Below are 26,226 nucleotides of genomic sequence, written 5' to 3' on the forward strand. Positions count from 1 at the left end.
TGTGACCCCCCTCCCAGAATCCTCCGCTCTGTGTTCATTGGAAGACATGGCGAGTGAATGCAGGGCGACCGAACCTCTGCTGAGGCGTCTAAGGGAGGAGAAAAGCGACCTGTGTGAGGGTACCAGGAGCAGGGCGGAGGAGATACTGAGCCAGGGGCCCGGGGCTCTAGTGCCATTCACTGTCCTGAGGGAGCTACATGCTGTACTACGGAAGAAAGGTCAGAGACAGGGTCACCTACCAGAGAGTGACATGAGGGGGCGGGGACTGAGCGACACCTGATCAGTACATAAGGTCAGGAACAGACATGGGGTGACACTGGGTCAGGAACAGGCGCAGGGCGACGCGGGGTCTGGAACACTCACTGGGGTGACACGGGGTCTGGAACACTCACTGGGGTGACACGGGGTTGGGAACACTCACTGGGGTGACATGGGGTCAGGAACAGAGACGGGGTCGGAAACACTCACTGGGGTGACACAGGGTCAGGAACAGACACGGGGTCGGGAACACTCACTGGGGTGACACGGGGTCGGGAACACTCACTGGGGTGACGGGTTCAGGAACAGAGATGGGGTCGGGAATACTCACAGGGGCGACACGGAGGTCAGGAATAGACACGGGGTCGGGAACACTCACTGGGGTGACACAGGGTCAGGAACAGAGACGGGGTCGGAAACACTCACTGGGGTGACATGGGGTCAGGAACAGATAGGGGTCGGGAACACTCACTGGTGGTGACACGGGGTCGGGAACTCTCACTGGGGTGACACGGGGTCAGGAACAGAGATGAGGTCGGGAACACTCACGGTGGCGACACGGGGTCAGGAACAGAGACAGGGTCGGGACCACTCGCTGGGGTGACACGGGGTCAGGAATAGACACGGGGTCGGGAACACTCACGGGGTCAGGAACAGACACGGGGTCGGGAACACTCACGGGGTGTCACGGGGTCAGGAACAGACACGGGGTCGGGAACACTCACGGGGTCAGGAACAGACATGGGGTCGGGAACACTAACGGGGTGACACGGGGTCAGGAACAGGCACGGGGTCGGGAACACTTGCTGGGCTGACACGGGGTCAGGGACGGGGACGGGAACACTCGCTGGGGTGACACGGGGTCAGGAACAGACACTGGGTCGGGAACACTCACGGGGTGACACGGGGTCATGAACAGACACGGGGTCGGGAACACTCACGGGGTGACACGGGGTCAGGAACAGACATGGGGTCGGAAACACTCACGGGGTGACACGGGGTCAGGAACAGGCACGGGGTCGGGAACACTTGCTGGGCTGACACGGGGTCAGGGACGGGGACGGGAACACTCGCTGGGGTGACACGGGGTCAGGAACAGACACTGGGTCGGGAACACTCATGGGGTGACACGGGGTCATGAACAGACATGGGGTCGGGAACACTCACGGGATGACACGGGGTCAGGAACAGGCACAGGGTCTGGAACACTTGCTGGGGTGACAAGGGGTCAGGGACACCCGCTGGGGTGACACGGGGTCAGGAACAGACACGGGGTCAGGAACAGACATGGGGTCAGGAACAGACACGGGGTCGGGAACACTCACTGGGGTGACACGGGGTCAGGAACAGAGACGGGGTCGGGAACACTCACTGGGGTGACAAGGGGTCAGGAACAAAGACGGGGTCGCGAACACTCACTGGGGTGGAACGGGGTCAGGGACACCCGCTGGGGTGACACGGGGTCAGGAACAGACACAGGGTCAGGAACTGACACGGGGTCGGGAACACTCCCGGGGTGACACGGGGTCAGGAACAGAGACGGTGTCGCGAACACTCACTGGGGTGGCACGGGGTCAGGAACAGAGACGGGGTCGCGAACACTCACTGGGGTGACACGGGGTCGCGAACACTCACTGGGGTGACACGGGGTCGCGAACACTCACTGGGGTGACACGGGGTCGGGAACACTCACTGGGGTGACACGGGGTCAGGAACAGAGACTGGGGCGGGAACACTCACTGGGGTGACACGGGGGCAGGAACAGAGACGGGGTCGGGAACACTCGCTGGGGTGACAGGGTCGGGAATGCTCACGGGGACGACACAGGGTCAGGAACAGAGATGGGGTTAGGAACACTCACTGGGGTGACACAGGGTCAGGAATACTCACAGGGGTGACACGGGGTCGGGAACAGTCCCGAGGCAACTGCTGCTGATACTTCATCGGCAATAGAGGCAGAATGACATTTAGACAGGAACAGGCACGGGGTCAGGAACAATTCGCTGGGTGACCTAGGTCAGGATCAGGTGTGGGGTGACATGAGGTTGGGAACAGGCACTGGGGGACACAGGGTTAGGAACTGCTGCGGGGGGATACCACATTGAGAACAGAGGCAGAGTGACATTGAGACAGGCACAGGGTCAAGAAAAAAGTTCTGGGTGACATGGAGTTGGGAACAAGCGTGGGGTGACACCTCAGACTTGTATATTTTATTAGGACAATTTTTTCTCACTATTGTCTTTTTTTTCCTTCGTATTTAACCACCCAGGTTTAACTTTTTGTTCTTTTATATTTGTTGCCCATTGGAATTCAGTGACAAATGCTAGTCTTTAGCATATTGCTTTCTTCAGTGTTCTTCATTGTGTGTATTTGATCTCATTTAGTATTATGTAGTATGAGACACAGCATAATAAATTTGGCTTTTTTAAAGAAAATAGTGTTCTTGTCCTATCCTCATGTCTACAAATGTAATTACTCTGTGATCGCTGTTACCTACCCTTACTTCCAGATCTGCAATCAGCGCTGTGTTTGTAATCAGTAGGTCCAGTACAGCATTATTTCCACCATTCGACACATGAAATTGTCTTGCATACATTAAAGAAATGAGGAGCCATAGTTGAGTTAGCAGTTCCTTCTACCCAATCGGTATCAGCAAAATTGAAATCCCCCATGATAATAACCTTGCCCTGCCTACCGTTGTCTCCGACTGTCAAGAGATAGGTCTCCTCCTCCTCCCTAAGGGGCTATAGCAATGATGGTGAACCTTGGCACCCCAGATGTTTTGGAACTACATTTCCCATGATGCTCATGCACTCTCAAGTGTAGGTGAGCATCATGGAAAATGTAGTTCTAAAACATCTGGGGTGCCAAGGTTTGCCATCACTGGGCTATAGTATACACCAAGGGTCTCTAAGAAAAGAGCGAGTTTACTGTCCTTCAGACTTGGGGGGGGAGGGGGGGGGGGGGTTACAGACTATAAAATGTCCCAGCATCAGTGGAAGGAATAGTGCCCTGTGATTTGTTTCAGTGGGAGTGGCTGTGCCCCATTATTGGTGTCAGTGGGAGGAATTGTCCCCCCATGTAGGTGTCATTGAGAAGAATTGTGCTCTGTCATTGGGAGGAATTGTGCCCGATTGTTGGTATCAGTGGATGAAATATTGCCCCAAGGGCCGGATAAAAGCAAGCAAAGCTCTAGAAAAGAAAAGCAACTAAAACATAAACATACAGTTAGATATGTGAGTTTCTTGATCTCATTGTGTCTTTACTCAGTACTGACGGTAACTGCTCTAATCTCAGGAGCACTGGCTGTTGAATCACAATATTGATCTTTTATTCATTATGTTATGAAAGTACTTCTGCCCATGATTCACCATGTTCTTTGCCGTGGGGGTCTAAGCCCTTGTACACACGGTCGGATATTCCGATGGGCAATGTCCGTTAGGACCGTGTTGTCGGATAATCCGACAGTGTGTGGGCTCCATTGGACTGTTTCCATTGGAGTATCCGATGGACCAAGTTTTCCGATGGCTTTGGTTGTCGAAATGTCCGACCGTGTGCACAAGGGCTAAAGGAGATTTTTAGGCAGAAGGATTCCTCCATGTAAAAACAAAAAACAAAACAGCTAGTTAGCCTTAGCAACCAGCCAGCTTCTACCGTTTGCTACCTTTTGTAGGTTTGTAAGTAAATATGGTAACGTGATTTGTTAAGCCTCATACACACAGTCGGACTTTGTACAAACTTTTCCGTGGACTTTTGTACAAAGGGTGTGGTCCACAAGTTTGTATTGCATACACACGGTCGGACTTTTTGACAACAAACACGAACGTAATGACGTCACAACGTACTGACGCCGCTTCAAAAGAGGACGTTCAATGACTCCAGCGCCACCTTTGGTGTACTTCTGTATTGTAGTCTGATCTTTTGCATTGGTTCTGAGCATGCGTGTTTGTACCTTGTACAAAAGTCCGATGCTTTTGCGTACACACGGTCGGACTTTGCTCCATCGGACTTTTGTTGCCAGAAAGTTTGTCCGTTCGCACAGCCAACAAAAGTCAGATGAAAACAGAAAAAGTTTGTCCGATGGAGCGTACACACAGTCGGATGTTGCTCCAAAACAGCTAATTTGCATGTTTGTTGTCAAAAAGTCCGACCATGTGTACGGGCCTTAAGGATAAATTGCAGGTTTTTGTTTTCTACCAAATACAAGTACCGTATATACTCGAGTATAGGCCGACCCGAATATAAGCCGAGGCCCCCAATTTACCCCCAAAAAACTGGAAAACTTATTGACTCGTGTATAAGCCGAGGGTGAGACATGGCTGTCCATCCCTGTGTGTCCGTCCATCCCTGTGTGTGTGTCCGTCCATCCATCCCTGTGTGTGTGTCCATCCATCCATCCATCCATCCCTGTGTGTGTGTCCGTCCATCCATCCCTGTGTGTGTATCCATCCATCCCTGTGTGTGTGTGTGTGTGTGTGTGTGTGTGTGTGTATTCATCCATCCATCCATCCCTGTGTGTGTGTGTGTGTATCCATCCATCCATCCATCCATCCATCCCTGTGTGTGTGTGTGTGTGTGTGTGTATCCATCCATCCGTGTGTGTGTGTGTGTGTGTGTGTGTGTGTGTGTCCGTGCAGCCTTGTGTGTGTGTCCAGCCTACCTGTGTCCCAAGCCTCCGTCCCGAGCCGCCGTCGTCCCGAGCCTCCTCCGTCCCGTGCCTCCTCCGTCCCGTGTCGTGCCGATGGATCGCCGCTCCAGGATCGCCGCTCTTCTCGGCGGCCATTCTACAATTCAAAAGCCGCGCCTCCGCCTGTGATAGGCGGAACACTCAATTTCCCAGCAGCCTGTGTTCCGCCTATCACGGACATCCTCTCATACTCGTCCGTAGTATGAGAATGAACGGATGTCCGTGATAGGCGGAACACTGACTGCTGGGAAATTCAGTGTTCCGCCTATCACAGGCGGAGAAGGAGGCGCGGCTTTTGAATTTTAATGTCCGCCGTCTGTCTGCTCGATACGCTGATCGAGCAGTCAGACAGCGGTGACTCGAGTATAAGCCGAGGGGGCACTTTCAGCCTCAAAAAAGAGGCTGAAAATCTCGGCTTATACTCGAGTATATACGGTAACTGTCTGGATCTGAATTTGTGTAAAGAAATTTATTTTCTAATGTTTTCTTCTTTCAGGCTCAGCTGTCTATTTACATGAGCTGCTGGAAGGCAGTGAGATTTGTCTACCTGTAGTGGAACTGCCAGAGCGGGTAATATTGGTTTTCCAAAAATTATATGAGTGTGATATAAGGAACAAGTCTCTTAACACATTTTTTCCATGTTCTGCCCCCTCAGGGTACAATGTGGATGTAGAATTTTATCCTGTTCGGATAAATGCAACCCCCCCTCCCCCGCACTGTCTGACCACTCTGCTCTAGAGATAAACACTTAAAGTGATACTAAACACGCACTGTTTAATTTGCATTATCCCTTCTCTTTCTGTTGGTGGATGGTGGCACTGTAAATCTTTTAATTATTTGGGTAACATGACCCAGCTCTTTCCCAGCCTTTCCACAAGGAAACATAAGCAGGGGGAGCGTCTAGTCCTCTGCTGCTGGTCACATGTTCAAAAAACAGCAATACAGAGTAAAAATAATTACTATCAATAAATTGTTTTAAATTGTCATACACATATATATTTAAAATCTTTATTATTTTTTTGGTAATAACATGGTGTGGGTGGATTTCTGCCAGTCGCAGACTGTCATGCCCCTCCAGCTTGTGTCTTAGAATAAGAGGGAGGTGATGCCTCCATCAATCTGCATGTAATATCGTGCCCTATCTGGTTAGTGGGCATGGAAGAGGAGGGAGGGAGTGGGCTGTCATTTACCACTGTGTATTTGCCCACATGTGTGATAGTCACATGGGCTGCTCAGATGTGATAAAGAGGACAGCATAGAAAATCACTGAAAACTGAGCATGTGTAGAGATGCCACCACAGCTCCAAAATCCCTAGCTGAATTGAAGACATGGACAGAAAGGGGAGATAGAGAGCAGCCGGATCAACCAGTTTTTTTGTTTTTTTTTGCAGAATACAGAAAACAAATAGTATGAACAACATGTAATTCACCATTTATTGATAGTTTTTATGATGTGTGTTTAGTGACACTTTAAGCTGAGATTCACAGCAATGGTCTTGGGTGCTTGCTCAAGCTCAGTATTGTCAAAACTAGAGGTCGACCGATATATCGGCCGATATTTGCCGTTTTTGGACGATTGTGCTGATAAAAAGGCTGATTAGAACTACAGCACGACTTGCAAATGACTTCTGTAATAGAAGTCGGTGCAAGTTGCCTGAGTCTTCATAGAAGAGACTTTGCTCTTTCTTGGCTGACTGCCCAGGGAGGAGGAAAGAGATACAATGTTTACACTTGAATGAATGGACTCAACTCCCTGTGTAAAGTTCTCAGTTTAACCATTTAAAGACTAAATCTTTTCTGACACTTGTTGCTTACAAGTAAAAATCCAGTATTTTCTGCCAGAAAATCACTTGGAACCCCCAAAAATTATATATATTTTTTTTTAGCAGAGATCCTAGGGAATAAAATAGCGGTTGTTGCAATATTTTATGTCACACGGCATTTGCACAGAGGTCTTTCAAATGCAATTTTTTGGGGAAAAAAAATACACTAATTATTTTTAAAAAATTAAATAAAATAAAACAGTAAGGGCCGGTTCACACTGCGACGCTCCCGCAAGTCGCCCCCATTCAGTACTATGGAACCGTTCTGAGAGGAGCGACTCGAGTCGCTCCGACTCAGAAAAAAGGTTCCTGTACTACTTCGGGGCGACTTCGGGGGCGACTTGCATTGACTTCTATGCAGAAGTCCTCTGCAAGTCGCCGCTGAGCTCCCAGCAAGTCGCGGCGAGGTAAGTCGGAGACGCCTCGCCGCGGCTCGCTGTGTGAACCGGCCCTAAAGTTAGCCCTTTTTTTTTTTTTTTCGTCCAAAAGTTTTGACTACCTGTTTTTATTTTATTGTTTTTTTTTTTTTTTATCTAAATACAAGTAAACTGATTGGAGGTTTTGTTTTGTTTAATAAATGTTTAAATGTAAGAAATTTTCTGTATCACATATGAACGCTGCTTTTACACTGGAGCAGGCAGGCATTAATGGTAAAATGCTGCTAGTTTTAGCGGCGCTTTACCATTATTTTAGCGGTGCTATTCGGCTGCTTGTGGGGCGCATATAACCCAGCTAGCGGCCGAGGAAGGTTAAATGTGCCCGTGAAGCACCGCTGCCAAATCGCATTGCATGCGCTTAGGCAGTGGTGTCCATTAATATCAATGGGCAGGAGTGGTGGAGGAGCGGTATACACCACTCCAAACGTGCTGCTTGCAGGACTTTTTTTAACATCCTGCCAGCGCATCGCCTCAGTGTGAAAGCACTCTGTCTTTCACACAGACTGCAGGGAAGCCGTTTTTTCAGGCGCTATTTTTAGCCCAAAAGCGCCTGAAAAACGCGCCAGTGGGAAAGGTGTCTGTTAGATTTTATGAGATGAAGGGGGATAAGAAAAAGGAAAAAAAAAAAATCAGCCTAACATATCGGCCCAAAAAAATCGGCATCATATATCGGCCACCATGATTTCTAAATATCGGCATCGGCCAGAGAAAAACCCATATCGGTCGACCTCTATTCACAACACAAGCGTTATCTGCTCCATCTATGTCCCTCCCCCTTTTTTTCCTCTTTTTATCCAATTATCACACATACCAGTACACACTTGTTTATTCTGCTGCTCCGTTTTTTTAATTTTAGTTTTTTACAGACAGGCTTTATTGAATAAAAGGTGTACAGAATGAGCATATATTCATCATATGGTCAGACATTGCTACAATTAGTGTATTGCGTAAAACAACATAGAAACTAGCACAGTGAAATTAAATCGATAAACAAGCAATTGCCATTGTATAAAAACAAGGCGATGTATGCCAAACAACAGATAATAAACAACAAATATAGCTGGGCAAATCCCATGTCATATATAAAGGAGAATATTTGAAGGATTTAAAAGGGGGAGAAGACAAAACGCAAAACAACCCCAGATTGCGTGTAGTCGGAGGGAGGGTAAAGAGGTGCCAAATGTATCTGTCTATGGGAAAGGTTTGTTAAAAGGATAAAAATTGCAAAGGGAGGATTTATTACAATTTCCAATGGTACCCTCCTTTTAAAAGCTGAATTTATTTCCATAATGTGGAAGAAGGGGAGGAGAAGAGAAAAAAAAGGGGGGCAGGGGGGGCACAAAGAGGAAAAAATAGCGCAAATTAGGTTGGATCACCACCAAATCTTTCTGGTTAAGGGGCCATCCCCCAGTCCCCTATTTTCTTTTTATTGGTGTGGCTTTTGTTGTTCTGCTACTCCATTTAGACCTCCTTTGTTCATCCAGTCTTCTTCGCTCTTCAGTTGATATAACACAGCCTGAGCAACACCTTATTTATGTCCACTCCTTGCCTCCCCATTCACATTTCTCCCTCTGTTTCCACACCGTTTAGTCTTCAGTCTTTTTTCACTGTCAGAGCAGCTGCCTGGAAAAGATCAGCAGGCTAGAGAAGGGGCTCTGCTAGCTCACTTGCTATGCTGTTCTTGCTACTGCAAACAGTAAGTCATGTAGGGGAAAGGAGTGTCAGTGCTCACTTCCTTTTTACAACAGAACACATTAGATGACTGTCTGCAGTTAAGAGCTATGTGATATTTAGCAATGTACATGCAGAACATGAAAGGGGCTTAAATGAACGACGTCAGCACAGGGGGCAGTAGCAGCTGAGCTCAAGAATAGGGAACACCCACAAATTAGGCTTCTGGCAGGGGAAGGGGCTGACAGGTAGTAGAGCTGCGTGATTCTGGCTAAAATCAAAATCACAATTTTTTTGCTTAGTATAAATATCACGATTCTCATGGCATAACATCATCTTTCATATTACACAACAAAAATTGGGCTAGCTTTACTGTTTTAGTTTTAGTTTTAATTCCGTAAAGTGTATTTTTTTCTGAAAAAGTTGGGTTTAAAAGAACGCTGCGCCAATACCGTGTGTCATAAAACATTGCAATGACTGACATTTTATTCTCTAGAGTCTCTGGTAAAATAAATATATATATATATATATATATATATATATATAATGTTTGGGGGTTCTAAGTAATTTTCTAGCAAAAATACTGATTTTAACTTGTAAGCAACAAATGTCAGAAAAAGGTTTAGTCTTTAAAGAGGAACTGCAGCCTGCTCACATAATTTGTAATAAAAACATCTTTTCCATTCTGAAGCTTCCCTCCAACCACTTTGCATATTATTTTATATATACTGTAATTCTGTACTTGCCAAATATGCTGCAGAAATCTCCCTCCACGGAGTCTGGCTGTAATCCATTTTAACTGTGGGCAGCTGAAGCTGCTGTCTGTTTACATCCACACAGACACACCTCCAGCTCTGCAGGTCTTACTGGCCATCCTATGGCTCCATCCCCCCCCCCCCCCCCTCCTGGTAAACTCTCACAAGAGAGAGAGAGCTGTGCATGATGTCATAAGCCTAGGCTTTTTTCTGGACAAGAAACGGGAAGTGGGCTGTATAGGTATTGACTGAAAGAAAAAAATGTTTTACTATCCAAAGTTAAAACAACAAGGGAAGAGCATTTAATAGACGGAAAGATGAAAAAAATATACAGACCGAAGTTCATCCTTTTTGGTTAACGAAATGTTACTTTGTTTAAAGTTATCTCCAATGTTGAGATAAACTTGGCTTGGGTTTTTATTTTTTGTCCGCTGTCAGAACTGAGCAGAGAACTCCACTTGTTACATAGAATTGGGAAATCCTGTCTTAATATCTGGAGAGGGGTAAAATCACGATTTTGATTCTTTAACAATTAATTGTGCAGCTCTAACAGGCAGTATTAAGAGAAGTAAAGAAGAGATTTTGTGCACACTCGTTTAGTTTTTTTTTTTTGGGATAGGTGTCTCCACATTATGCTTTAGACAAGCTACGCTCTATGATATCTTGGGAACAGAGAGAGATAAATCAAGCAAGATGGCAGGAAAGTGGGTGGATCCAGACTACCATTGTCAGTATGATGCTTCAGGAAAGTCTGTAGATCCTCCCACAGGTATTTGGCTTGATTTTATCGGAACAGGGGCACTTCTGAGAGGACTGGAAAGATTTGTGAATAGATGAAAGCAAAAAAAAAAAATGGAAACCCATACATCTCTTTTAAGATTACAGGTATACTGTTATTTAAAATATGTGGGGAAAAAAACGCGCTGTCTTATACAAATGGTGATAGCTGCCAGCACATCAGATAATCTGTAGATAAGTGAACGAATAAAGTAATATAGTGCAGCGCTGATGAAAAATGAAATAATGATTATTTCCAAAAAATTGATACAATATATAAATGTGCAGATAAATACACAACAAATTAAGATTGCCCAACAATAATGAAACATTTAAGCAAACCAACAGTGTTAGTGCATATAAAGTGCATATAGTCCATATAATATGGCAAAGAATGGGCTCTGCTGATGCCACTGCGTTACTTGGTTTTATCCATATGCTTTTAATGTCTTCTCAAATGTGAGTGACCATTTTAACTTTTTTTTTTTCAATAAATGTTTTACATTTAAAATGGAATCGCACTATGTGGCCCAGTTTTTCTCCTTTTGCCATATTGAGAGGAACAGCTTATGAATTTCGGTCATTATACCTATGGTAGATACCTTTTTGATGTCACTACTTTAACGGATCCCTACCAGATTGGTCTATATGGGAAGTCGTGGTTGCTGTACCTTTCCTTGGGTGTGTTACACCAAAAGCTTGGTGGACCCATCAGGCATACGCCAAGCTGGGTTCAACGTGTCTGGTAAGCCTCTTTCCTTACAGTGGTGGATTATCTACAGACAACCATTTCACCCAGATTCTGTCACATTATTCTTTGCCATATTATATGGACTATATGCACTTTATATGCACTAACAATGTTGGTTTGCTTACATTTTTCATTATTGTTGGGCAATCTTAATTTGTTGTGTATTTATCTGCACATTTATATATTGTATACATTTTTTGGAAATAATCTCATTGTTTATTTCATTTTTCATGAGCGCTGCACTATATTACCATACTTTATTCTATTATTTAGAGGCAGAGGTGCACAGTGTTTCTGAAAACTTTCACTAAATATATTTTCCTATCTTGTATTGTAGCTTTCAAAATGTTTTGTTGTTTTAACTAGGTATTAGTGTAGTTATATTCCCTTTCGTCATTTGATTTCTTTACCTTGTAATAATGGGTTCACATGTTGTGGCTGTGTCATTGCCTTAAGTACATGTATGCTCAGCCATCTCCTCTGCATTGCAGCACAAATTTAGGAGTGCTAATGTGATGAAAACACATCTCTTCCCTTCTTCATTCCTCTGCCTTTTTGTGTTTGTCAGATCTGTCTACTTCACAAGTTCTAGACAGAGACTCAGGAATGTAGGATATGTAGTTTCTTCACAGGAATTGTCAGTTCTTAGACTACAGACAGAGGGCATGCATTAAGCTATACAGATTCATGCCGCATGCCTCATATTTGTCTGTTTGAACAAAAACAAAAATTTGTGACACCGGAAAGTGAAGATTCCTGCTACTAAAGCCTGTGCATACAGGGCAACAAATGACCCCATGAGACTACATGATCAACTCGCATCTTATGCGGGTGGAAAACACAAGGTACAGGTAGGAAGCTTTTAATGCTTTTAATTTTATCTGAATATTTGTATGTTTAGAACCCAGAACTTGTGGCACGTCTTGAGAAGATTAAAGCTAAGTTGGCAAATGAGGAGTACAAGAGAATCACAAGGAATGTCACCAGCCAGGTACGGTAGTTTTAAATTTTAGTATGTGTTTTAATGAGTCGAACAGACCAAATCCCAAAAGGTTAATCATTTTCTACCAATCTAGTGCCATAGCTGTTTTAAAGTGGAAGTAAACCCTCCTATCGTTTTCAGCCAAGGAAGCTGCCATCTTGGCTTCAGTTTAATCTTCAACTGCCATGATGCTGCACAACCAATGGGAGTGTTACATTTCCGGCACTTGCTGGAAATGTAACTGTTTTTTGAAACTGTTAAATACATGGGTTTACTTCCGCTTTAAAGAGGAAGTAAACCCTGATGAGTTTACTTCCTCTTTCTTTCCCTGCAAAGGCAAAGCATAATGGACTACTATGCATCGCATAGTAGTCCATTATGTGTCACTTACCTGACACAGGAGCCAGCGAAGTCACCGCTGTCCCCTGTAGTCCGGTGCATCCATCTTCTCAGTGGGGTCTCGCAGCTCCGCCGCTGTCATTCGGCAAAGTCGTCACTCCCGCGCGTGCGTGCGGGAGCCGACGCGCGGCAGCTCCGTTGTTGAAAATGCCGCGCTCAGTGCTCCTGCGCACCGCTGTCTATGGCGCATGCGCCATAGACAGCGGCGCGCAGGTCTTCGGGCAAATATCTCCTAAACCGTATAGGTTTAGGAGATATTTCTTGGACCTACAGGTAAACCTTAATCTAGGCTTACCTGTAGGTCAAAGTGTGTTGTAAGGGTTTACAAGCACTTTAAGACAGGACATAGGATAATAAAAAATGTTGAAGCAGCTTTTGTCACACTTGAGCTGTAGATCCAGACATTTAGGTATTTGAAATTGTATGGAAACCCCAATTTTCTTGTAAAAGTTAAGCTTGGCCCACCTCTTCTTTCTACCAAGCTGCTCTATTGGTCCTATGTTGTGATGGACAGAAACAATGACCAATAGGAATGGGTAGGAAGAGTACAGAGTCAGCTTTATCGTTTAAAGGAAAACCTAAGACCTGCACATAGTTGCATTTGGATCTACTGATTATTACTAAAGATATCCAAGAAACATAGAAAAGTCGCAGCAGAAAAGACCACGTGGTCCATTGTCTGCCCCTTTTTGTTTTTACCTTTTTTGTCTGAGTATAGATCGGTTTGTCTCAAACACTTTTTAATCCACTTACTTTTGACATAATCACTACTTCTGCTGGAAGTTTCAGTAAAATAATAATTTCTAAGGTTAGTTTTTAAGGTTTTCTCCTGGTGGTTGGAGTTCAAATTTCCATATTCTTGATCTCTGCTGCATATCGAAAATGCTGCCCTCCATAACCTTATTCACACCATTAGGCAGCAAATGCACAAGCAACTAGCCTTGGTGCAAGTGATGGTGACAGGAATCTACTAATTTCTGCAGCTGTTTCCATCACTTGTGAGCCTCTAGCTGTGGCCGCTGAGCCCTGTACACTTCAAGGACAAGTTGGTGGCAGCCTCAACTATTTGTTGTTGTCCACATAGCTAGTGATTGCCTGTGGCAATCACTGCTGGACACACATTCCTGCCATTATCATTTTCACCAGGGCTCGTTGCCCATAACAATGCAGCCTTAATATATTTAAATGTATTTAAAGGTTTTAAACTTGAAATGAGGTCTAAACTTTGACCTATATAGGGGATTCAGGACCTCCTTCCTTCTGCTTGTTATTTTAGCCCAGAATTCTGTTAAAAAATGTGCAAATGTAATGGCGCTTTACCATGTGAAGCAGAATCTGGAAATGTGTATACAACATATAAGAACCTGAATTAAATTTAAAAAAATGCACATAAAATTCCAATGTGACTGTGCCCAACACCAATAATACAAAATGCTTCTGAATAAAATATATATATATATATACACAGTGTCTTGCGAAAGTATTCGGCCCCCTTGAACTTTTCAACCTTTTGCCACATTTCAGGCTTCAAACATAAAGATATAACATTTTTATTTTTTGTGAAGAATCACCAACAAGTGGGACACAATTGTGAAGTGGAACGAAATCTATTGGATATTTTAAACTTTTTTAGCAAATAAAAAACTGAAAAGTGGTGCGTGCAAAATTATTCGGCCCCTTTACTTTCAGTGCAGCAAACTCACTCCAGAAGTTCAGCGAGGATCTCTGAATGATCCATTGTTGTCCTAAATGATTGATGGTGATAAATAGAATCCACCTGTGTGTAATCAAGTCTCTGTATAAATGCACCTGCTCTGTGATAGTCTCAGGGTTCTGCTGAAAGCGCAGAGAGCATCATGAAGACCAAGGAACACACCAGGCAGGTCCGTAATACTGTTGTGGAGAAGTTTAAAGCCGGATTTGGATACAAAAAGATTTCCCAAGCTTTAAACATCCCAAGGAGGAGCACTGTGCAAGCAATCATTTTGAAATGGAAGGAGTATCAGACCACTACAAATCTACCAAGACCTGGCCGTCCCTCTAAACATTCAGCTCAGACAAGGAGAAGACTGATCAGAGATGCAGCCAAGAGGCTCATGATCACTCTGGATGAACTGCAGAGAACTACAGCTGAGGTGGGAGAGTCTGTCCATAGGACAACAATCAGTCATACACTGCACAAATCTGGCCTTTATGGAAGAGTGGCAAGAAGAAAGCCATTTCTCAAAGATATCCATAAAAAGTCTTGTCTAAAGTTTGCCGCAAGCCACCTGGGAGACACACCAAACATGTGGAAGAAGGTGCTCTGGTCAGATGAAACCAAAATAAAACTTTTTGCCCACAATGCAAAACGATATGTTTGTCGTAAAAGCAACACAGCTCATCACCCTCAACACACCATCCCCACTGTCAAACATGGTGGTGGCAGCATCATGGTTTGGGCCTGCTTTTCTTCAGCAGGGACAGGGAAGATGGTTAAAATTGAGGGGAAGATGGATGCAGCCAAATACAGGACCATTCTGGATGAAAACCTGTTGGAGTCTGCAAAAGACCTGAAACTGGGACGGAGATTTATCTTCCAACAAGACAATGATCCCAAACATACAGCAAAATCTACAAAGGAATGGTTCACAAATAAACGTATCCAGGTGTTAGAATGGCCAAGTCAAAGTGCAGACCTGAATCCAATTGAGAATCTGTGGAAAGAGCTGAAAACTGCTGTTCACAAATGCTCTCCATCCAACCTCACTGAGCTCAAGCTGTTTTGCAAGGAAGAATGGGCAAGAATTTCAGTCTCTCGATGTGCAAAACTGATAGAGACATACCCCAAGCGACTTGCAGCTGTAATCGCAACAAAAGGTGGCTCTACAAAGTATTAACGCAAGGGGGCCAAATAATTTTGCACGCCCCACTTTTCATTTTTTTATTAGTTAAAAAAGTTTCAAAAATCCAATAGATTTCGTTCCACTTCACAATTGTGTCCCAATTGTTGGTGATTCTTCACAAAAAATAAATAAAAATGTTATATCTTTATGTTTGAAGCCTGAAATGTGGCAAAAGGTTGAAAAGTTCAAGGGGGCCGAATACTTTCGCAAGGCACTGTATATACACACACAGTATCTCACAAAAGTGAGTACACCCCTCACATCTTGTAACACATGACACCGGGGAGGGAAAATAGCTAATTGGGCCCAACCTAGGGGTGTAATCACTTTTGATGCCAGCGGTTTAGACATTAATGGCTGTGTTGAGTTATTTTGAGGGGACAGCAAATTTACAATCTTATACAAGCTGTACACTCACTACTTTACATTGTAGCAAGGTGTCGTTTCTTCAGTGTTGTCACATAAAAAAGATATATTAAAATATTTTCAAAAATGTGAGGGGTGTACTCACTTTTGTGAGATACTGTGTGTATATGTCTGGTTGCTTTACCACAGGTGCTCAGAGGGTAGATGGCAAGTAACCAGATGTGTTTGACCCCTTTTTACAGGAGGTCAAAATGCATTTTTTGAAAACCACATCGGTTTTTGGACTTCCACCATTTCACTCCAATGATCCCTCTGGTTTAGCAAGGGAGGTAAAGATGTACTCTGCCAGGGACACGGGCTTTATAGTGTAGTATATATAGTTATTGGTAATTGTATTAAAACAGGCTGAGAAAATATTGCACTCTTGTGACGCACCCGACCTGGCACTTGGGATCTACAGCATGTGACTGCGCCCAACCTAGTACTTGGGATCTACAGCATGTGACCATGCCCAACTTGGGATCTACCCGCACATGCTATAGATCCCAAGTGCCAGGTCGGGTACGGTCACATGTGAGTGTATATATATATATATAACTATGCTGTATACACATTTACAGATTCTGCTTAGAGACTGGCATATTTATATTGTATACGATTCAAGCGCCATTACCTTTTACATGTGAAGCGCCATTACCTTTTACATAAAAAAAAAAAAAAAAAAAAATCATATTTTGAGAAGTGTCACATATCACTTATTTAAAGGGGCAGCTATTCACATGTGATGATATAATAAAAATCACTTGTTTGTTTGCCAGAATTCTGTTTGTTTTTTCCCACTGCTGGACCACGTTTGCTTGTTTTTCAGTTATCTGAAATAAGTTCTCCAAATCTTTTTTGTCTGTAGTTATGAACAACACTGTAGCCACATTAGTGACATTTATGAAAGGATTCATATAACTTACAAACAGATTTACTTTAAATTTTCTTCATTTACTTGGTTAAATTGCCCAGGTTTGTATCGTGTATACTTTGTTGTACCAGTCAGGAAGGCAATAAAACAATGGTGTATACTGTACATATAGGATACATTCATTGGGGTAGTTTGCCATTGCTGCAATTGTATTGTCAAATCATGTTGTAAAAATGGCTTGTTATATCCACATGCAAATATCCACAATTTTTAAATGTCAACAGTTCGCATTTCTTACCCCTCCACTGCTGGTGATCCACATCTCAGGAATTTCCTACGCCGGCTCAAAGTGTGAGACATCCCATAGCATTTCCCTTAACCACTTCAATACCAGGCACTTAAACACCTTCCTGCCCAGACCAATTTTGAGCTTTCAGCGCTGTCGCACTTTGAATGACAATTGCGCGGTCATGCTACACTGTACCCAAATGAAATTTGTATCATTTTTTTCCCACAAATAATAGAGCTTTCTTTTGGTGGTATTTGATCACCTCTACGGTTTTTATTTTTTGCGCTACAAATAAAAAAATACCGAAAATTTTGAAAAAAAACATGTTTTTTTTTTGTTTCAGTTTCAAAACTTTGCAAATAAGTAAGTTTTCTCCTTCACTGATGGGGTTACACTGATGGGCAATGATAAGGCGGCACTGATGGGCACCGATGAGGTGGCACCAATGAAGTGGCACTGATGAGGTGGCATTGATGGACACTGATATGTGGCACTGATAGGCGGCACTGATGGGTGGCACTGATGGGTGACACGGATGGGCACTGATAGGTGGCACAAATTGGCACGGATGGGCATGGATAAGTGGCACAGGTGGGCATGGGTTAGACGGCACAGATGGGCATGGGTAGGTGGCACAGGTGGGCATGGGTAGGTGGCACAGGTGGGCATGGGTAGGCGGCACAGGTGGGCATGGGTAGGCACTGATAGGCGGCACAGATGGGAACTGATAGGCGGCATTGTATTATAATATATTGCACTAATGGATGCCAATCAGTGCCAATCAATAATGCATGCCAATCAGTGATGCCCATTGTGGGCACTGATTGGCATCCATTATGGGCACTGATTGGAATCCATTGTGGCACTGACTAGAATCCCTGGTGGTCTAGGGTGGCATACCTTGTCCTTGGCATCCCTGGTTGTCTGGTGGCATCCCTGGTGGTCCAGTGTGGGCATCCTCAGGGGGGCTGTGCTGATAATTGATCAGCACAGACCCCCCCCCCGTCAGAGGAGCAGCCGATCGGCTCTCCTCTACTCGCGTCTGACAGACGCGAGTGAGGAAAAGCCGATCACCGGCTTTTCCTATTTACACTGTGATCAGCCGTGATTGGACACGGCTGATCACGTGGTAAAGAGTCTCCGTCAGACTGACACCCCACAACAACGATCGCCGGGGGCGCGCAGCGGGTCATAATCCTGATCACGTCATATGACGTCCGGTCAGGATTATGAAACCACTTTGCCACCGCCCATTTGCTATAGGGCGGGCGGCAAGTGGTTAACTTAGGTCATGCTTTCCTGTGTAGGTGCGGGATTTCTCTTTACCCTTTGACTGACACCATACATTTATCTGTGGAAAATGGCACCGTAGTAAAAATGGCCATCCCAGTCTATTCAAATCAAATATGTTTTAATTTGATTCCAGTCACACTTTGTATGTTTCTGACAGCTCCAGTGAAGAAGGCTGGCATGCTTAAATTTGTAATTGAGGTAAAAGAAGGCTTAGACAGAACCTCAGGCAGGGTTGTATTGCTGTCTAATATCCTAATTTATCCTAACTTTCATCATGGTTGCCATACAGAACAGGAACGGAGTTATCACACATTCACCCTCACCGATGTGGATGAGAGAATCCTCCACTAAGCCTTTTGTATTCTGACAGCGGGGAGACTTTCCCACCATAAAATTGTGCAGGCTACATTTTTTTATTTTGCAGTGCACCACAGTGTGTTGCAGCATATGTGCATTGTTATTATGCTATTTAAAATGAATTGACCACAGCACACCAACTTGCATATAATGCCTTACCGCACATGTTTTTTGCCAGGGCATTAATTCTGATTAGTGGCTTAAGGCAACAGCTCCATCTTTGTCGTTTTCTCATTTTTCTTTTTCCAGGTTTAATGAAATTGTCATTTTGACCTTTTCTTTTATTTATTTTTTATTTTTCTAGAATGGTCCACATGGAACTCTGGCTGATCTAGGCAGAGAAAGTAAGTTGTCTCCTGTAGGATGGATGTATGATTTCTAATTTTCAGATAGTACTATTACATTTTCTTGTATTCCAGTGGAGCTTCACTTTAAGCCCTTGTACACCAGGTTGGACATTCCGACGGAAAATGTCCGATCGGACCGTGTTGTCGGATAATCCGACTGCGTGGGGGCTCCATCGGACTGTTTCCATCGGAATATCCGACGGGCAAAGTTTTAGAGCTGGGCTATAAAACCTTTCCGACAACGTGATCCGATCAGACTTTGTCCGATTGTGTGTAGAGAATTCCGATCGGACAAAGTGCCACGCATGCTCAGATCAAATTCCTAGACCAAAGCTATTGGCTGCTAGCCTGAACTTAATCCCGTCATAACGAAATAACGTCATCACGTTCAGAACGATCGGATTTTCCGACAACTTTGTCCAACCATGTGTATGCAATAGACGGATTTTGTTGTCGGAATGTCCGACCGTGTGTACAAGGGCATATACATATAACAGGTTAACCATAGACAGGATATAACTCGTCTGATCTCTTCTTCTCCATGAACAACAGGAACATTCTCATAATGTGTGACCTAATTGAACAGTCCAAATAATCTCAACTGTTACTCTATGAAGTGAGCTGAACATACTGTAGGCTAGATCAGATTTGATCACCTTTTGTTTCACGTAGACCCAAATGGATCTACATGGTCAATTTATTTTAGCTTTTTTAAAGTTTTTGGAAAATTCCTGAAGGGACAAACTCCAAATTTTTTTCTCATAGAGGAACAGAACAAACCGTTTCTTTTAATGTGTACCGTTTTATAAAATTTTCATACAAGAAAAATCGGAAAAGAAAGACTACGCATGATCAGAAACAATAAACAACAAAAAAAAGCCTTTGTGCTACAAGAAGTTTCGTACAAATTTTCGTTCATCGGTTCCGATTTGCTGTGAGACAACGAGGAAAATCGGACAATCGATCGTCCAATTTTTCTTAGTGTGTACTCTACTTTAGGCCACAGATTGATTGTACTCCAGTAATGTTGAGCTCACTGGTTGGCTGCAGGCCTTCACTCACATACTGTATATTAGTTCTAGTCAGTGCTACTTGTATATTATTGATTAATTAATAGAAGCCAATAGCAAATAATTAAATTGCATTCACATCAGTCAAATGAAAAAATAACTTGTTTATAAGAAAAAAAATGTGGCCTCTAAAATGTGTTTCGTTCTACTATAAGAGCCTTGTCTCCTATAGGACCTTCAGGAATCAGATGTTTTCAAAAGGGTATTCCACCTTCTACTTTATTTTCAAGTATCGCATAAGTGCCCAAACTACAACTTTTTGTAGTGTATGTTTTGTTAAAGGAAACCTGTATTGAGATAAATGTACCATTGCCTGGTTGTCGTGATGATTCTCTAACTCCAATAATTTGTGAATCACTGATCTTTATAAAGCATGTATACAGATAAGACGTTCTAACTTTGGTTTTACTTTTCTTGCTTTATGCTTATTTTGGATCAGTGATTTATAAAGTACTGAAGGTAGAGAGAACCATTCTTAAGCCATAAAAGTTATACACCGGCCATCAGTACTTATTTTTTGTGTGAAAGGTAATGCAATAATGCTCCCTTTTGGTCTGTTAAGTATACCAGTAAAAGTGTTTTTGTTTATATATGTTTTGATAAGTGCAACAAATGCCTGTTGAGCCTGCCAGATATACAGCAAACTCCTAACTTCCTTTGCATTTTGCCTGCACTAAAATCCCAAGCACAGTTATTAGGCCTGACCTGTCAACTTATGTGGACTACAGAACACCCCTCATGTTAGAGGGGAGATGAGAAAAGGGGGAGTCCTAATCAGCAGCAGCCAAGGATGATGATGCTGCTCCTCCATAGATACAGCAGAGTGAATGAGTGTTGTCTACCTGCTGCAGAAGTTTGTTATTTGCAGGATTACGTGGTAAAAATAAAGAGAAAAAAAAAGAAAAAAAATGCAACCACCAGATGTAAGGACTGATGAGCTGCAATATATAATAGTTTTGTTTTCATGTTTAGTTTACTTTCCCCACCGCCTTACATAATTAGGTGTTGGATAATTGCATGTTGTAGATGATTTGAAAATATTATTTGACAGTAATTATTGACATTTTGTAGTAATTTTACATTTTTTTTTGTGTGTTTACAGTACGACCTCTGAAAAAAATAGTTATTACAGTCTTCAACTTCTTTGTCACAGTGGCAACAGCATTTGCTTGCACTTATATCGGCAGTCAGTATGTTTTTTCTGAGTCGGCTACGGTGAGTTTAGCTCCAGTATAATATACCTAAATTGTCATTAGTTGCCATATATTTACTGATTATTACCTTTTGGCTTGGTCCCCATGGTGTTTGATTTTTTTTTTAACATTATTGAAAGTGTCGCAATGGAGAACGATTTTTCCAGAACCTACACACGCACCATAGCATGATTTTAAGGGTCCACCCAGAAAAAAACAATGGTATTCAATGGACTTGCCTTTTTTTAGATTGCCCATACACAGGCAGATCTTTTAGAAAAAAATAGCTGATTGTGGATTTGGCTCTCTACTTTGAGATTTAGCCCCAATTGGGACCTGCAAGTATAATAAACGCACAATGAAGTGTGTTTGCTCTTTTTATTTTAGAAAACAGAATAGATGTTGGTATGTCACTGGGATTTCCCAGCATATTAATACATCTCTGTACAGGCTAAAAAAAATGCTTCTAACAGATGGAAATGCTTATTATATATTAGGCGTTAACCCCAGACATCATTGTCACAAGAGATACTTGAATCATTTCATATTAAATGCAAAAATCAGCCCATGGGTGAATTCCATTAATCTTTCCACTTAAATTTATCAAGACATCTCAGAAATGATTCCTTTTCCTTTTAGAAAACTGCCTTTATGAGACTTGTTGATGCCATTGTTCATTAGGCGCAGTATGCAGCAGTCCTGTAAACCAGGATTACGAGCTTGTGTAGACAGGTGAATTAAAAAGGCAGCTGTTAAAACCAATGTAGTGCTTTTCAAGACCTATGCGAAATAAGATGAATACGATTTATTGCCGTTGTAAAAATTTATAACAAAATTTCAAAAAGGTAACTCCTCTCAAATGTGGTGAAGGCTGAGTTTGTTGAGTTTGTTCTCTTTTTGCCTGTAATGCAAACAAAATGTAATTGGACCTGCTGCATCCAAAGACATGCAGCACAAAACAATGTAGGGTAAATGCAGCACAAGAACTGTCGCCTATACTGTACCAGTAAAGTAATGGAAACCTGTTGACCTGCGCTTTTTTAACACATGTCAAATGCAGGAAAATGCCAATCTATGTAAACCTTTCTAATGTATATTTTTTTATGTTGGAATCCATTGTTTTTTACTCATGTCAGAGAGCTCCATGTTTTTCATGTTGGTGAATATATGGTACAGTGATGGTTCCATTCAAATTCAGGTAAATTCTCACTGACAGAAATGTGGGGATGCTGTTGGTAACCTTGAATAGGGTATAATTGCCTTATTGATTACCTTGAGTACCTTGGTTGAGGTAAATGTGTTTAGTTTTCTTTTGTTTTTTCTTTCATTTTTACCTGGTAATCCTGTGATTAGCGCATTTCTTGTCCCTGGTTCGCTACACTCACTCCTTCACTTGGAGGGTTAGACCCCTTTCACACTGTGCCGTCAGCGCCGCTAAGGGCCGAAAAGGTGTTAAATCCACCCGCAAAACTCAGCCGGTATGACAACACTGCCCCATTGATTTCAATGGAAAGGAGCGGTGAGTTCACCGCTCCTTCACTGCACCAAAGAAGCTGCTGGCAGGACTTTTTATGACGCCCTGCCAGCGCAACGCTCCAGTGTGAAAGCCCGAGGGCTTTCACACTGGAGTGAATGGAGCAGCTGTTTTAGGGCGGTTTGCAGGCGCTAGTTTTAATGCTATAGCGCCTGCAAAACGCAAAAGGGGTCTTATGGTTGTCACCCAGACTCAGCTTCATACATCTCTGCCTTTGTTCAACATCTTCATTAAAAAGGAGCTCCAGGCTCCTGCAGTAAAAAATAATAGCAACAAATACTGTAGCTGCTGACTTTTAATATTAGGACACTTATCTGTCCAGGAATCGAGCGGTGTCTTCACCCGAGCCAATTTTTTAGTTGGCTGTCAGGTGCTGCCACCGCCATCTCCACTAAGGGAGACCAACTGTGAAGATGTGCGGCTACACAGCCAGTTTCATACTGCGCATGCGCTGCACTCTGTAATTGGGCCAGCTGCGGGGGAAGTGGGGGGGCAACTTCAAAACCAGGTACCCGCTCTCCCCAAAAGGTGCCAAATGTGGCAGCAGCGGGGGGAAGGTGGTAGATAAGTGGAGCTTCCCATTTTGGGTAGAGCTCTGCTTTAAATAATAGGGGGATTAGCAGTTTACAGGATGAAGATGACCCTTTCAGGACAGTGCATAGAAAGATACAAGGACACTGCATTTCTGGCATGATAAACAGATTTATTTTCTGTACCTGAACATGTATTTAGTCTGAAAAACAAATGCAGCCACAATACATAACATTTTTGTTTTTGGGTCTAGTTATCCTTTAGAGATTTTTGGTACTATGCTTTTTAATTATCAAATATGAATTTCAGGTTTGGCCATCCATACACAAAGCTTTATTTATATGTCAATTCTATGTGTTGTGCACTGAAAAATACTGATTGATATGCCCTGCTCTTCTTTACAGCGGATCCTGTCCTCTGTGATTGTGGCGTCATTAGTGGGACTGGCAGAGCTGTATGTGTTGGTTCGGGCCATGGAAGGGGAGCTTGGAGAGTTATAGCATGTATTCCTGGCACTCCTGGAGAGAATGCACCCTCTACTGCTGAGCTGGACTCTGTCTGCTGATGTACGAGTTAAAGCAGTACTTCACTCCCTCAATCCACACTATTTTTAATACTTCTGCTGCAAGCATTAGTAAATAGAAATGAGAGTAAATCATATTTTTTTTCTTTTTTTTCTTTCTTGACATTTCTTTAGTTACTTCCTGGTTTCCAGGCCTAGACAAATTATGTCATACATCCCATGAATCTTCAGGAGGGGAGGAGGGGTTTTCTCAGCTAAGCACACTCTCCTACCTGCATGCCTGAGCTAAGGGCAAATTGATTCCTGGAAGTAAATGCTGCAAAAATCATCTGCCCATACTCGAGATTGGTTTGTGGTGCTCAGATGCAGTGTAGTTCCACTTTAAGATCGCAGTAAAGCATGTTGCACTAAAACAAAGGAAGCTAAGTTTATTTTCATGTAATTTATGATTAGTAGTTTTCTTCAACTCCTGCTTATTCAAAGATATCCATTTTTACAAGGATCCATTAAAGCTGTGCGTTATTTGGGGACTGTTTTTAGAAAGGCTGTATTTGGGGTTTGCACTTTGTTGAAGTGGTTTGATCATTTCCATGCTGCCTGTTAACCATCTTGTTCTCCATTATTATTGAAAAGATCTCTGTATAGGCTAATGTTGGCCATGCAAGTGGCAGTTTCCTAGATGATAAACTTTAGCCAGTTTTTAACAGCAATTGATCGATAACCACTTTTATATGGTAGGGATGCCTTTGTGATCAAAAGCTGGTTGACATTGCTAAAAAAAAAACACCCCCATGTATGACAAGAAAGGCTGTTGATGCACATTTGATCAGTGGTGGTCAACATAATTGAAAAAAAGAGCTTTCAGTTGTGACCTTTTCATCACCAAAAGACTGCAGATAATATTTCGTAAATGTAATAACGGAAAGCTGCAAACATGCCCCAGGAGTTGGTCAGAGACTATACAGAGGCAATAGTAGATGGTTGGAGAAAGGCTTCAGGAGACAGTCATAGACTGGTAAAAGGTTCCATGAGACTGCTAGCAAATACTGCTATTACTGCTTTAAAATTCAGTTGAAGGAAAGAAAATTGGTTAATGTATGGTCAGACTAACAGTGCCCTCCATGCACATAAATGGGGTGGACGGATGAATCTCCCCTGCTGGGACATTGTATTCTCTTGTCCAAATCTACCGATCAGTGACTACAGTCACTGATCAACAGAAACTTTTCCAACATGTCACGTCTACAGAAGTCAATTACACAATCGACTTCAGTCAAGTGAGGAATCCGACACACTGATTGAAATTCTCCTGCTCAAATTTTGATCAGTGTATGGCCAGCTTTATTAGAAAACACTTCTACAGATAACCTTTTACTGTACAGTGTTACAGTTTGTCATATCACAATAATTACAGAGGCAGTTGTACCTGTGGCAACGGAACATGCAAATGTTAACCTACAAGATTTATTGACTTTCTCTGATGTACAAATTAAACATTTATGGATGTCTGTTCCTTGTTACAGTTCTAATCTATCTTGTATTTTTCTATTTAATGTGTATATTTGTTTTTCTACACCTGTTTTATTGAAGACTGTACTTTATTGCCCTTTGCCTAGAAAATTACTTTAATAAATCTGTACTAATATGTACTTGCTTGTCTGCTTTTTAGAATAAATAGCACACAAAGGCTACATTCACACAAGCAGCCAAGGGCAAATAGTTTGCTGCATTAAGGCTGAATTCACACCTATGCATTTTTAGTGCTTTTTGCATTTTGCAGATTTGCACTACAGAAGATGTTCCAAAGGAAACCATGTTAAATGGACTGTAGTGCAAATCTGTAAAATGCAAAAAGCACTAAAAATGCATAGGTGTGAATCCAGACTTAAAAGCAAACTAAATGCCCCACATTGTCATTGGAAACATACAACCTCACTGGTTAGCTTTGAGCGATTACATGCAAACAATAGCGGCACTGGTCATTGATTTGTACCCCTGCTGCTGGCACACACTGTGTATGCAGCACAAGCAGTGGATATAAAAAGTTTACACACCCCTGTTAAAATGTCAGGTTTCTGTGATGTAGACAAAAAATGAGACAAACCTAAATCATTTCAGAACTTTTTCCACCTTTAATGTGACCTATAAACTGTACAAGTCAGTTGAACTACAAACTGAAATCTTTTAGTTGGAGGGAAGTAAAAATAAAAAAATAAAATAATATGGTTGCATAAAGCTGCGTACACACGTAGCCGTCTGTCCGACGTACTTAGTCTGGCGGGCTTCCGCCAGACTGTCCGTCGGAATTTCCGAACGGGCTACTTGCCCACACACGGCACTTTTTCAGCGGACTAATACGGCGTACTAGGTCCGCCGTACTTTCGA

The 26,226-nt window shown here is 42.9% G+C and overlaps 1 protein-coding gene across 2 annotated transcripts; it reads left to right on the forward strand.

Annotated features, from left to right (window-relative positions):
- Positions 1 to 3: 3 nt before the first annotated feature.
- VMA12 (vacuolar ATPase assembly factor VMA12) lies at positions 4 to 25,490 on the forward strand. Of its 2 annotated transcripts, XM_077480593.1 has the most exons (6): positions 6 to 218; positions 5,442 to 5,515; positions 12,061 to 12,150; positions 18,948 to 18,987; positions 21,163 to 21,275; positions 23,723 to 25,490. In XM_077480593.1, the coding sequence occupies exons 1-6, from the start codon at positions 47 to 49 to the stop codon at positions 23,816 to 23,818; spliced, it is 585 nt and encodes a 194-aa protein (XP_077336719.1). In that variant the 5' UTR covers positions 6 to 46; the 3' UTR covers positions 23,819 to 25,490. The 2 variants fall into 2 exon arrangements, with proteins under 2 accessions (XP_077336720.1, XP_077336719.1); XM_077480594.1 differs by lacking the exon at positions 21,163 to 21,275 and having other exon boundaries at positions 4 to 218.
- The last annotated feature ends 736 nt before the right edge of the window (positions 25,491 to 26,226 follow it).

This window comes from Lithobates pipiens, unplaced genomic scaffold (genome assembly GCF_037356315.1).
Source record: "Lithobates pipiens isolate NorthernLeopardFrog02 unplaced genomic scaffold, aLitPip1_a1.2 Scaffold_16, whole genome shotgun sequence".
Taxonomy (NCBI): Eukaryota; Metazoa; Chordata; class Amphibia; order Anura; family Ranidae; genus Lithobates; species Lithobates pipiens.

Coding starts and splice junctions, on each gene's coding strand:
- VMA12 (XM_077480593.1), top strand. CDS start 47: ATGGCGAGTGAATGCAGGGCGACCGAACCTCTGCTGAGGCGTCTAAGG. Junction 5,516..12,060: donor TAGTGGAACTGCCAGAGCGG/GTAATATTGGTT, acceptor TTGTATGTTTAG/AACCCAGAACTTGTGGCACG. Junction 21,276..23,722: donor TTTTTTCTGAGTCGGCTACG/GTGAGTTTAGCT, acceptor TCTTCTTTACAG/CGGATCCTGTCCTCTGTGAT.